Source organism: Vulpes lagopus, chromosome 19, assembly GCF_018345385.1.
Source record: "Vulpes lagopus strain Blue_001 chromosome 19, ASM1834538v1, whole genome shotgun sequence".
Lineage (NCBI taxonomy): Eukaryota > Metazoa > Chordata > Mammalia > Carnivora > Canidae > Vulpes > Vulpes lagopus.
In genome coordinates this window covers 38,161,800-38,176,821 of record NC_054842.1, presented here as the reverse complement: position 1 = coordinate 38,176,821, position 15,022 = coordinate 38,161,800, and the positions used below count along the sequence as shown (strand labels likewise).

Here is a 15,022-nt window from a genome sequence, read left to right as displayed (position 1 = left end):
AGGAAGACAATGAGATTCAGAGTACCTTTATCTATGCTGAAAAATACCTGAGGAACCTGAGGAACACGAAAAGCATTCTTAACTAAATTTACTTCTTGGGCTTCAGGTACAATATGGCCATTTAAAAAAACTTTTTATTTGAAATAATTAAAGAAGGTTGCAAAGAAGTCCCATGAAGTCTTTCCCTAGCCTCTCCCAATTTTAACATCTAATGTGATGATAGCGCACTATCAATTCATTATATTAATGACTCCTAATAACCAATTCATATGCCAAACAGTTTGTTTGTATGTTACTAAATGATTACACTAAAGAATTTGTCTTTAGCTACAGATTATAAACAAAACAAAAAAACAGCTCCACTAAGTTAAACAGGATTTTTAACATACAAAACTACAGGATTTTTAACATACAAAACTAAATCCCTCTGACAGCATGAATCTTAATGGATTAAGTATCTGCTTTCAAATTTAAAACCATCCACAGTAATAACAGCACAATACTGTTTGAGCACACAATAAGTCCTAGCCATGGTGCTAGGTACTTTATATACGTATATACAAATACATTTTTTTTTTAAAGTGACTTACTGGTGATTTTCTATAAAATAAAAATACCTATACTGTACACCTGAAACTAATATAACACTGTATACTGACTATACTGGAATTAAGAAAAACTAATAAAAATAATAAATAAAAAGAATACCTAGAGAGCCTGAAGTTGGGGAGAAGGGGCATATGTCTGTGTATGTATGTATGTGTTTGGTGTGGAGGGAATATTTTGCTCTTTGTTTCCTGATTTTAAACCTTCAAGTTGTAGGCAAATTTCAGACTAGTCAGGCTCTGAAAGAAATCATAATGAAGTTAAATAATACAAAATATACAAATTGCTATAGGTTTTTCCATTAATTATCATAAATAATTTAAATCAATGATATGGTGCACTTTACCATGTTCTGGTACTTCAGCAGTCTGTCTACAGCTTGGAATTCTCTCTGTAGAGCACAGATGCCATGAGTAGAAAAGGCATTTTTAGTTCTGAGCTGCTTTCCAGATAAAAATATGGAAACTGCCTTGCTATTCTGGGCTAGCATTTCTTAAAACAGGATTTTACCTGCATAAAATCTAAGACATTTGAAGGCAGGAAGGTTGATAATGAATGAAGAAGGTCAAGTTTATGTTTTACAGTACATTTTAATTACTATAAAACTAATGTTGCTCCTCACAGTCTAAGAGTCCAGCAGATTTGAAAAGTTACTCCTCATAGTCTAAGAGTCCAACAGAGTCCACTTTCTTTCTATAAAAACAGGACTTGGTTGTTTGGAGGCATATAACAGAACTCACTAACGATCTTTCTTTCAAAGCATGCATTACTTTGTGTCATAAATAGCTATTAAACATTTATTCTTAGAGCTTTAATTTTGTAATTCTTTTTTTTTTTTTTAAAGATTTATTTATTCAGAGAGAGCGCGAGAGAGGCAGAGACACAGGCAGAGGGAGAAGCAGGCATCATACAGAGAGCCTGATGTGGGACTCGATCTAGGGTCTCCAGGATCACACCCCGGGCTGCAGGCGGCGCTAAACCGCTGCGCCACCAGGGCTGCCCTAATTTTGTAATTCTTAAGTCATATTTCAAAACTGAAAAAAAATCTAATAATTGCTCTCTCTGAATTCTGAACTTCAAGTTACAAATAGAAGCCAACCACTGATCATTTCAATGTAACGAAGCATCTACTGTCAAAGAAGGAAATCATTTGTTAAACCCATATACATATTGAGTCTTCAGATCCAGAGATGCTTACATTTCTGGGTTAAAATTAGTGTACTTATGGAAAATAAAGGCATATTTGACATTGTTTAGAGGTTAAAAAAATTCAATAATAATTCAATAAACATTACCTACCAAGGATATGAATGGAGCTAGAGAGTATTATGCTAAGTGAAATAAGTCGGTCAGAGAAAGACAAATACCATGTGATTTTGACATAGGTGTAATTTAAGAAACAAAACAAGTGAGCATAGAGAAAAAAAAAGAGAGGCAAACCAAGAAACACTGACTCTTAACTATAGAGAACTGATGTTTACCAGGAGGAAATGTGGGTGGGGGGATGGGTGAAATAGGTGATGGGGATTAAGGAGTACAATTGTGATAAGCACAGGGTATTGTATGAAGTGTTGAATCATGATATTGTACACCTGAAACTAATATTACACGGTATGTTAACTAACTGGAATTTAAATAAAAACTTAAAAAAAAAAAAAAAACATTACCTAGAAGGGCCCACTACAGAAACTGTTGCATAAGGGTCACAGCTTTGTCCATTTATGAGAGGCAACCCATGGCATGCGATGATGCTAAGTAAGAATAAAAGAAAATTAACAAATATTCAAGTTAAACAACATAAAGCATTATTTCAAATACAAATTAACATATTCAAAGGGTTAAAACTGTTTTCCACAAGTCTGCAGATATATGCTTATATACAATGTACCCCAAATACATTTATCTATATTGTGCACTTATTTACTTATGCTAAATTTCTGAAATAGGACTTAGACTACACTGCCACAATGAACACTGAGACTACCAAACAATATGTAGCACACATCCCCCCACTAAACATCTAGCAAGGTACATTCTGTGGTTTGGTAATATATTAAAACTGCTGTGGCTTCTAAACAGGAAAAGAATGTGGTGTGAACCTTAAAGGAGAAACTACAAACCAAGCCAGATCTATGGCATCACATCCTCTGCTAAAGCATGAATGAGAAACAAGGAAACGACTGTGGTTTCCACTTAAAATCTGATTCATAAATAGAGGGCAAGCCTCCCACAATTCTGTAGTCTTTTATTCTGATTCTCAGTAACAACTCCTGTATTATCCTGCAGAAAACGTTTCAGAACTTAAAAACAAAGGTCTTCTAATCTGCTTTAAGGGTAAAGTCACTGGTATTTACAGAGGATACAGAATCTAACTTAATGGTCTGCTTCTCAAATTTTCTCACTAAATATTATTGAGTTCATGAATTTAGTTTAAATCTAAGGGTTTGCATTTCCTAATGTCTAAGAGAATCTCATGAGAAATGCTGAAAAGTAGTCTTTGTTAAGAGATGTGGGCTATTGAGCAACATCCTATTTCTCTCTACAATCCACATCGTATATGTGGGTGAAGTGCATATGGTGTGCTGCAAAATAAAGAAATGATAATATGACTCATTTCTATTACACTGGGTATCAAATATCAAATTCTAAAAATGTCTGAAACTAACTAAAGAAAGCACAGACCAAGATAATAATTCTGGTTATCAATATTAGGCTTAGGTAGAGTCAAAGTTTCCAATTACATACTATTCAAAACTTAAAATCCTCAGGCTAAATCTCATAATGATGCCTGCTTTTTATATATCATTTGTAGTTTACCATTATTCTCACAAAATGTATCTAATTCCCACAACTGTCTTTGAGAAAAAATACCTTAAAGAAGAAAATAAGGCCCCAAAAGATTGTGAGAATGTAACAAAATAAAACTAAAGAAGTAATACAACTTGAATAAAGTGGGCCAAGACTCACCTTCTTCTTTAACTGTTTCTAAAGTCCAGTGTCTTTCTACATTCCCTACTGTACCTAAATTTATTACTCTCCTTGTAATACCAAATTTATCTCATTTAAACACTAATTATGAGAAATCTTAATTATAGGTCATTATAATTTTTTGAAATTAAAAAAAAAACCTGAGAAAAAAGCAGTTCATTATACAAAAACTTCTATAAGAATACTCCACAAAGCAAAACAATGATGCCCATAAGAGCATAAATCTATAAAAATCATCAGAAGTAGTCTTAATTTTTAAATATAAGATATTTTAAAAATTGTTTTCTAACAATATTAAATACAAATTATTTTATTTGCTACATATTATGAAATATTTTTCTAATTACCTAGAATACAACTATTCTTCTAATCAATAAGTCAAACAATTTCGTATCATAAACCATGGATAAGCAAAAAACAAATGCTGAAAATGAGCTTAGTATACCATATACTAAATTATCTTACATTTTGTTTAAATATATTTGATATTAATATATTTTTTAGAAATTGCAAAGGAAAATAAATTTAATCCAAAATTGTTTAAAGTACCTTGAGCATTTTTTTTTAAAACTAGAAGACAAGTGTTAATGTCTACATACATCCAAGATGGAGTACCAAGTAACAGAATAATCTCCCTACCTGAAATAACTAAAAAAAAAAATTTACAAAATTGGCAGTGCAGGATAGTGATCTTTGAGGGGAGAAGAAATGAAGTGAGCTCCCAATTGTCCCAGCTTACTGGTATGGGGTCTCTCTGAGAAGAGGGAGAGTTGACAGTTGGGGAAGACCAAAGTAACTAGAATTTCCAAGGCAGAGTACTAGAGAAAAGAAACCTGTACAGAAAGAAATCTCCAGAGAGTTACAAGAATCCCCCTGGAGTTGTTAGCTCAGTGTTGATAAGCATATACATGTAAGGAAGCTGAGGCTAAGGAAAGAATCATTTGTTGGGCAGAGGGACTTCCGCTCAAGTTTTAATCCCAGGGTTTTGGGATCAAGCCCACATCAGGCTCCCTGCTTCTCCTTCTCCCTCTGCCCCTCCCCCACCTCCTGCTCTCTCAGTCACTCTCTCTCTCAAAGAAATAAAATCTTAAAAAACAACAACAACAACAAAAAAGCAGAGGGAACAATTCCTGAAGCCCACAAATGACTAGCATAAAGTCCTACAGCCACGTTATGAAACCTGGTAATTCACAGATGTGGCCTCATTATTGAGAAAATAGAAGTCCTAGACTAAAGGCTGCTCTTATTCAGTCCATCAAAGTTTAAAAGCAAACCACAAAAGAATGAAACTGCTTCCAAGCAACTTAACTGGGTCCTCAAGTATATTCATGGAAATATAAAAATATCCAGAAACTTCATATATTCTAGAATCAAACAGAAAATAACCAGGAATACAAAGAATCAAGAAAATATGAACCATAATGATATCTCAAGAAACGATAAAAATCTCAAATAAACAAAAAGGAGCTTGAAAACAAAGCACAGCAAAACTCAAACCCGTAGAAGGAAGGAAATAAAGATTAGAGGAGAAATAAATGAAATAGAAACTTAAAAATAACAACATATGAATGAAACCAGGAGATGGTCCTTTGAAAAGATTGACAAAATTGATAAACCTTTAGCCAGACTAAGAGAGAGTGAGACAGAGAGAGAAAGAGAGAGAGAAAAAGAAGACTCAAAAATAAAATCAGAAATTAAAGGAAGAAAAAACTGACACCACAGAAATACAAAAGATTGTAAGAAAATATTATGAAAAATTACATGCTAACAAACTAGACAACCTAGAAGAGATGGGTAAATTCCTAAAAACGTGTAACATTCTAAAACTGAATCAGGAAGAAATGGAAAATTTAAACAGACAAATTACCAGCAATGAAACTGAATCAGTAATAAAAAAATTCCCAACAAACAAAAGTCCAGGACCAGATGGTCTGACAGGTAAATTCTATTAAACATTTAAAGAGTTAATATCTATTCTTCTCAAATTATTCCAAAAAAACACAAGAGGAAAGAAGGCTTCTAAATTCATTCTATGAGGCCAGCATTACCCTGATGCCAAAACCATAAAGACACTACAAATAAAGGGAACTACAGACCAAAATCTCTGATGAAAGTGGATGCAAAAATCCTCAACAAAATATTAGCAAACCAAATACAACATTTAAAAAATCATCCACCAATATCAAGTGCGATTGATTCCTGAATAGCAAGGGTGGTTCAATATTCACAAATCAGTCTATGTGATACATCACAGTAACAAGAAAAAGGACGAAGACCACATGATCATTTCAACAGATGCAGAAAAAGCATTTGACAAATACAACATCTATTCATGATAAAAACCTTCAATAAAGTAGGTTTAGAGGGAATATACCCCAACACAATAAAGGTCTTATATGAAAAACCCACAGCTAACATCTTTAATGGGGAAAAACTGAGAGCTTTCTCCTTAAGATCAGAAACAAGACAAGAATCTATTACTCAGCAATTAGAAACGACAAATACCCACCATTTGCTTCAACGTGGATGGAACTGGAGGGTATTATGCTGAGTGAAATAAGTCAATCGGAGAAGGACAAGCAGTGTATGTTCTCATTCATTTGGGGAATATAAATAATAGTGAAAGGGAATATAAAGGAAGGGAGAAGAAATGTTGGGAAATATCAGGAAGGGAGACAGAACATAAAGACTCCTAACTCGGGGAAACGAACTAGGGGTGGTGGAAGGGGGGAGGAGGGCGGGTGTTGGAGGGGAATGGGTGACGGGCACTGAGGTGGACACTTGACGGGATGAGCACTGGGTGTTTTTCTGTATGTTGGTAAATTGAACACCAATAAAAATTAATTAAAAAAAAAAAAAAAGAATGTCTACTCTCGTCACTTTAATTCAACATAGTTGTTGAACTCCTGGTCACAGCAATCCGAAAACAAAAAGAAATAAAAAGCATCCAAATTGGTAAGGAAGAAGTAAAACTTTCACTATTTTCAGATGACATAATACTTATATAGAAAACCCGAAAAACTCCATCAAAAAAACTAGAACTCAGATGAATTTGGTAAGGTTGCAAGATACAAAATCAATATACAGAAATTCACTGCATCCGTATACACTTATAACAAAAATTACGAAAACAATCCCATTTACAATTGTGCCAAAGACTGCAAAATACCTAGGAATAAACATAGCCAAGGAGGTAGAAGACTTGTACTCTGAAAACTATAAAACGCTTATAAAAGAATTTGAAGATGACACAAATGGAAAGATATTCCATTCTCAAGGGTTGGGAGAAAAAATACTGCTAAAATGTCCATACTACCCAAAGCAATCTATGCATTCAATGCAATCCCTTTCAAAACAACAGCATTGTTCACAGAACTAGAATAAATACTCCTAAAATTTTTAACCACAAAAGCCCCTGGATAGCCAAATCAATCTGGAAAACAAAGAACAAAACTGAAGGTATCACAATCCCAGATTTCAAGATGTACTACCTATCTGTAGTAATCAAAACAGTAGAGTACTGGCACACAAAAAACACACACAGACTAATGGAACAAAATAAAGAGCCAAGAAATAAACCCATGATTATATTATCAATTAATCTTTGGCTAAAGGAAGCAAAGATATGCAATGGGAAAAAGTCTCTTCAACAAATGGTGTTGGGAAAACTGGAGAGCTACATGCCAAAGAGTGAAACTGGACCACTTTTTCTTTTATATATATATATATTAAAAAAATATATATTTTATATATATATATATAAAATTTTGTTATATATATATATAAACCCTCAAAATAAACTAAGGACCTAAACATGAGACGTGAAGCCATAAAAACTGTAGAAGAGAACATAGCCAGTAATTTCTCAGACACTGGATGCAGCAACATTTTTCTAGGTAAGTCTCCTCAGGCAAGGCAAGCAAAAACAAGAATAAAATACTAGACTACATCAAAATAAAAAGTACAGCAAAAGAAGCAACCAAAAACACCAAAAGACAACCTACTAAAAAGGAGAAGATATTTGCAACTAATATATCGAACAAAGGGTTAGTACCCAAAATACATAAAGAATTTATACAACACAAAACCCCAAAACACAAGTAATCCAATTTAAAAATGGGCAGAAGAGGGGATCCCTGGGTGGCGCAGCGGTTTGGCGCCTGCCTTTGGCCCAGGGCGCGATCCTGGAGATCCGGGATCGAGTCCCATGTCGGGCTCCCGGTGCATGGAGCCTGCTTCTTCCTCTGCCTGTGTCTCTGCCTCTCTCTCTCTCTGTGACTATCATAAATAAAAAAAAAATTATAAAAAAAATGGGCAGAAGACATGCACCAACATTTCTCCAAAGAAGACATATAGATGGCCAGCAGACCCATGAAAAGATGCTCAACATTACTCATCATCAGGGAAATACAAATCAAAACCACACTGAGTTATCACCTCACATTAATCAAATGGCTAGTATAAAAAAACAAAAAACAAGAAGCATTGGCAAGGATGTGGACAAAAAGGAACCCTCCTGTACTGATGGTGAGAATGCAAACTGGTGCAGCCACTTTGAAAGACAGTATGGAGCTTCCTCAAAAATATAAAAATAGAATTACCATTTGATCCAGTATTCCTATTACTGGGTATTTACCCAAAGAATATGAAAACGCTAATTCGAAAAGATATGCACTCCTTATGTTTGCTGCAGCATTATTTACAATAGCCAAACTATGGAAGCAACCCAAGTGTCCATCAATAGATTAACAGATAAAGAGGTAGTGTGCATACACACAAACACATGGATCTATCAGAAGGTATTATGCTAAGTGAAATGTCAGTCAGAGAAAGACAAATACCAGATGATTTCACTCACTTGAGGAATTTAAGAAACAAAACAAAGAACCAAAAAAACAGACTCTTAACTAGAGAACAAACTGATGGTTACTAGAGGGGAGGTGGGGGAATGGGTGAGATAGGTGAAGGGATTAAGAGTACACTTACTATGATGAGCAATGAATAATGTACAGAATTGATGAATCACTGTATTGTACACCCAAAACCAATGTAACACTGTGTGTTAATTATACTGGAATTTGAAAATAACAATAATTTTAAAAAATGATATTCTTATGTTTATATATTCTATATCTCTACATAGAGATATAGAAAACAATAAAAGTTGAATTCTAGAAATGAAAACTACAACATCTGACATAAAAAATGCACTGGGTGGGCTCAACGATATGGCAGAAGGAAAGATAAATAAACACGAAGACAGAGCAATAGAAACACTGATATGTAAATGGTCTAAACACACCAATTAAAAAGCAGAGGTTCTGGTTAAAAGAATGGGAAAATACATACTAATACTGATCAAAAGAAAACCGATTCTATGGATAATAGCAACCCAAATGCCCATCAGTAAGGGTCTGGTTGAACAACTGATAGTATATCTATATGGTGGAATTCTATGTAGTTATGAAAAAAAATAAGGTAAATCTACTCTCTAATTACTCTGATATGAAGGGTAGAGGGTTGGGAATTAATGTGATACTTCTCCAAACATACCTCATGTAAGTTCTGACTTTGGAAACCAAAAAAACTTGTACATTTCAAAAGTAAACTTAATCCTTAAAAATAAAAAACTCTGAGAAATGACTAAAAAAGAATTATTTCAAGAGACAAGAGTACAGTATTTGACTCTATCTTTAGAACAAAATACAGTAAGACTTTTTAAACCTGATTCAGTAACCTCACCACCAGTAATAATACTGGCATTATTATTCTAAATCTAGTCTCTAAATTTTATAAGATAATGAAAGTAATTACCTTAATGTCAGGGATTAAGATTTTGAATATAACAGTAAAGAGAAACAGTAGTATAAAGTCAAAGTTAGATTAAAAATCTTGTAAGATTAAATTGAAATTAGAAACATGAAAGAAAAGAAAAAGCAAGCAAGCAAGCGAGCCTGCCAGCCAGAGAAGCTATATTAATAACAAAGTAGATTTCACAACAATGAGTATTCCCAGAGATAAAGGGTCTTTTTATAATAGTGAAGAAGTCAATTTATAAAAAGGATATAACAATCCACAAATAGTTAGAGATAGCAATACCCCCCTAAATAACTGATAAAGCAATTTTAAGAATGAAAGTTAAACAAGACTGTCAACTAACCTGACATAATTAACATTTATTAAAAATACTCTATCCAGGGCAGCCCGGGTGGCTCAGGGGTTTCATGCTGCCTTCAGCCCAGGGCCTGATCCTGGAGACCTGGGATCGAGTCCCATGTTGGGCTCCTGCGTGGAGCCTTCTTCTCCCTCTGCTTGTGTCTCTGCCTCTCTCTGTGTGTCTCTCATGAATAAGTAAAAAAAAAAAAAAAAAAAAAAAAAAAAAAAATACTCTATCCACCCAAAGCAGAGAACACATATCTTTCCAAATGCACATGGAACATGTAACAAGATTAAATGACACTGTATGTCCAAAAACAAGTCTTGGCAAATTGAGAAGTATTCAGATCATACAAAATACGTTGACAACAGAAGAATTAAATTAGAAACAGCAAGAAAATATCAGGAAAATCCTCAAATACTTGGAAACAAAATAACTCATGATATATATATATATATCCATATATACCAGGACTCTGGGATCATGACCTGAACCAAAGGCAGACACTCAACCACTGAGCCACTGGAGAACATTTTAAACTGTATGATAAAAATCACTGAAGACAGGAGAGTGACATCAGCAGGATGACAAATGGTGGAAGCCCCAAACCTGCTATATATAAATAATCCATGGGTTGAAAAATAAAAGAAAAACTAAAGTATTTTGAGTTTCATTAAAATGAAAACTCAACATATTAAAATTTGAAGGATGCTGTTAAACCAGTACTCAGAAGAAAAAGGATAGCACTGAACACCTACATTAGGAAAAAAGAAAGGTTTTCAGTCACTGTCTTCAGCCTCCATCACAAGAAACTTAGAAAAGAAAAACAAACCTAAAGTAAACAAAAACAGAATGGGAATCAAAATAGAAAAAAATGTAAGAATCAATGAAATAAAAAAACATTTCTTTAAGGTCTTGAAAGATACAAATTACCAAAGATTACTAAAAAAAAAAAAAAACTAAATAACTATGTATCTATTTAAAAACCTGAATTCTGGGGGATCCCTGGGTAGCTCAGCGGTTTAACGCCTGCCTTCAGCCCAGGGCATGATCCTAGAGTCCTGGATTGAGTCCCACATCAGGCCTCCTGCATGGAGCCTGCTTCTCCCTCTGCCTGTGTCTCTGCCTCTCTCTCTCTCTCTCTGTGTCTGTCATGAATAGATAAATAAAATCTTTAAATATACATATATATATTTTATCTTTAAATCTTTAAATATATATATCTTTAAATATATATATTTATATATATAAATATATATAATATATAATATATAATATATAATATAATAAATATATATATTATTTAAATATATATATATATATATATATTTAAAAACTGAATTCCCTGTTAAAAGTCTTTTCACCAAAAAGCAAAACAAAGTCAATTCAGGCCCTGATGGCTTTGTTGGTAAATTCTTATACTATTCATGTAAAAAATAAATTTTATCTATCATATACAAAAAAACAAAAAAACAAAAACAGAAAATTGAAGGGAAAAAAAAAAAGAGAATACTTCCCAATTCATTCAATGAACATATTATTCCTGATTCTAAAACATTACAAGGAAACTATAGACCAACATCCTTCATAAACATAGATACAAAAAAACCTTAACAAAATTTTAGCAAATCAAGCCAACAATGTTTGCCATATTAACAGCTGAAAACAGAAAAGGCATAAGATCAGGGCAGCCTGGGTGGCTCAGCTCTGCCTTCAGCCCAGAGCATGATCCTGGAGACCTGGGATCAAGTCCCATGTCAGGCTCCCTGAATGGAGACTTCTCCCTCTGCCTGTCTCTCTACCTCTCTCTCTCTGTGTCTCTCATGAATGAATACATAAAATCTTTAAAAAAAAAAAAAAGGCGTAAGATCATTTAAATATCCATCCCTGATAAACATTCTCAACAAACCAGGAACAGGGAGGAATTTTCTCAGCCTGATAAACGACAGCTAATGTCATATTTAATGGTAAAAAAAAAAAACTGAATGCTTTCCCCGTAAGATAAAGAATAAGACGAAAATGTTTGCTCTTGCATCTATTCACTGGAGGTTCTAGCCTGTGTGATCAGACAAGAAACAGAAATAAGTCGTATCCAGACTAAAAAGGAAGAAGCAACACTGTCTATTCACAGTTGATACAATCATCTATGTACAAAATCCTACAGACTCTATAAATTAATCAGTAAAATGTAACAAGGTTGCAGAATATAAACTATTTTTTAAAATTTCTATATACTAGCAACAACCATTTTTCAATTTGTTTCTTTTCTGTCTGGTTCTTTCCCTCAGCCTGTTTCTCTAATATAAAAACACTGCTTGAACTTCATGTCACCCTGTACCTAATTTTTCTGTTTGTTTTTCCAAATGATTTGACATCTCTCTCACTCTTCACCTTAATGAAATCTACTTTTTCTACGTTCTTCATTCTGGAAACTCTCCTCATTAAAGTCCCCTGAGTGTCAAAAGCTATCCATATTTTTCAGGGCTCTTCTTACTGGATTTCTTGGCTGTATGCAATACTTTTGATCATTCCCTCCTTCCTTAAAGACCCCTTCTTTCTTGGTTTTCCTGGCCTTCACTCACAAAATTTTCCTCGTATCACCTATCTCCCTCGTCTTTTCCTCATTTGCTGTTCTACTGGAGCTATTCTTAGCTACTGTCTTTGCACTATATAACCTTCCTCTAAGGTTGTTTTTATCACATTTATTCTTATGGCTACAACTAACACCAACTTTTACATTTCTATATGAGATCTCACCAGAGTTTAAGATTTTTATATCTACAAGCCTAACGGAAATCCCTAGCTAGATGTTCAAGAACAGCTAAAACTCAACTCATTACCATCTCTTATTAAAGGAGCTTCTCCTCTAGAATTTTCTTGTTGTAAAACTACCACCCACCTAGTAACACAATCTAGAAATCTAGGAGGCACCTCAGATTCCTCCTTCTTCCTCACTTTCTACACCTAATCAGTAAGTTTTAGTGATGCTACTCTTTAAATATCTCATTTGTTCTCTTTTCTCATTTCTCTAACAGTTCAGGTGTGGAATCCACCATCTCTTACTTGGATTATCCCAACACCCTTCAAATTCACTTCCCAGTTACTAGAAGTAACTCTGCTGTCACATATCTGATCTTTCTAAAATCCGTATTTGTCCATACTACTCTATTGTCTAAAATCTTTTAAGAGTTCCATGAGCTCTTTAAGTTTAATAATAAGTTCCTATGGTACAAAAGACCCTCCAAGATCTGGCTTCAGCCTATTTCATCATTATCTGACCAATCTTAGTTTTTGTTTTTTTGTATCTGACCAATCTTTGAGTCAAGCTTTACATGCTCAGCAATATCAAACTACTTTTAATTATCCTCCCTCCCTCTCTCATTATGATGTTTTTTCCTCCATACTTTTGCCTATATTGTCCTTTTCTTCTAGGGGAAAAAAATCTCACCTTTTCTAGGATAGCTACTTTCTGTTCGTCCTTTAAGAAGACAAATGTTACACCTTCTTTCTTCATTTAGTTGTTTGAAAGAGTTACTTAGTGCCTTTTAGTGCCAGACTCTGGGGGTGATGAGGTGAATAAGAGAAACATGGTTTCTGCTCTCATGGAGCTTAGAGTCTACTTGAAATAACAGATGATGAGCAAGAATATAGAAAAAAATAATTAATTACAAATAGTGGCAAGTGCTATGAAGAAAAAAAGAACAAGGTGCCCTATATTAAAATAAATTGTATTTAAGCTGAAACTTAAAGGATGAGAAGGAACCAGCTAGAAGAAGAATTGGCATGCCAGACAAAGAGGACAGCAGATGTGCATCTCTGAACAGGAAGAGTATGTCATATTTGAGGAATTGAGAGAAGGCCAGGGAACATATGAACAAGAGGAAGCAAACCACAAGATGAAATCCGAGAGACGGGCAGGGTCAGAATATGTGGGATCTCACGGGCCAAGTTAAGGGGCTTGGATCTTATTCTAAATACAACAGGAATCATTAAGTGTTTCAGCAGGGTAATGACAGGACCTAATTTATGTTTTAAAAGCCAGCTCTGGGCTACTATGGAGAAAAGGGACTGCAGAGTATAAAGCCAGCTGAGACTACTGGAATAGTCAAGGGAACAAATGGTTGTTGGTTTGAAGATGTCATTAGATATTAAAAATTAGAAAATTAAAGAAAGGGGATCCCTGGGTGGCACAGTGGTTTGGTGCCTGCCCTTGGCCCAGGGCGCGATCCTGGAGACCTGGGATCGAGTCCCACATCGGGCTCCCGGTGCATGGAGCCTGCTTCTCCCTCTGCCTGTATGGCTCTGCCTCTCTCTCTCTCTCTCTGTGACTATCATAAATAAATAAATAAATTAGTTAAAAAAAAAAAACTTAAAAAATAAAGAAAATTAAAGAAATATTTCATATAATCAATAAGAAATAGATCTAATGTGTGGGGGAAGAGAGGAGAAAAGTTTTTAAATGATTTCCAGATTTCTGGCTTGTTTGATTAGGTGCACAGTGGTTCCAACTGTTAAGGCTATGGGGAAGAGCTGTACAGATACGACAGTCCATGATTCAATTTCAAATGTATTAAATTTACAATGTTGTGAGACATCAAAAGTGGAATTGCCAAAAAGGCAGGTGGACATGAGTGCAGAGTTCAGTAAAAAGACCCAAGTTAAATGCACAAGGTACAATTTTTTTAACTTATTTTGAAATAACTTCTGACATTCAAGAAGTTGCAAAATGATATATACAGTTCCTATATATCCATCAACCCAGTATTAATACTTTGTGCAACCAGAGTTAAACTATAGAAACAGGAAAATAACATTAATACACTGTTAATGATAACAGTAACTAATCTTATGGATTTTATTCAAATTTTGCCTATGTCCTTTTTCTGGTCCACACTGCATTTAGCTGTCATGTCCTCTTAATCTCTTTCATCCTCTAACACTTCCTTAGTTTATCTTCCTTGACCCATGATCTTGCCACTACTAGCCAGTTCTTTTGTAGAATATTCCTTAATTTGAACTTGATGTTTCCTCATAATTAGACTGAGATGATGCATCTTGGTGTCATCATACTAGGAGGCTGGATGTCTCACCACCAGTGATATTCACTTCGGTCACACAGTCAAATTGGTATCTTTCAGACATCTTATGGGGAGAGTCTTTGAGACTATGCAAATATACTGTCTTCATATTTATGTCCACTTATTTAGCATCCATAGATGATTTATCCCTGCACCTATTATCATTATTATAGTGTTTGCCAATGTTGATTTT

General features: G+C 34.3%; 1 protein-coding gene across 2 annotated transcripts in view; it reads right to left on the bottom strand.

Moving 5' to 3' along the window:
• Positions 1-15,022, bottom strand: part of RASA2 (RAS p21 protein activator 2) — a 125,871-nt gene that overhangs the window by 49,738 nt on the left and 61,111 nt on the right. For both annotated transcript variants that reach the window (XM_041734264.1, XM_041734265.1), the window contains exon 6: positions 2,274-2,357. In XM_041734264.1, coding sequence (XP_041590198.1) covers positions 2,274-2,357 — 84 coding nt within the window. The remainder of the gene's footprint in view (positions 1-2,273; positions 2,358-15,022) is intronic.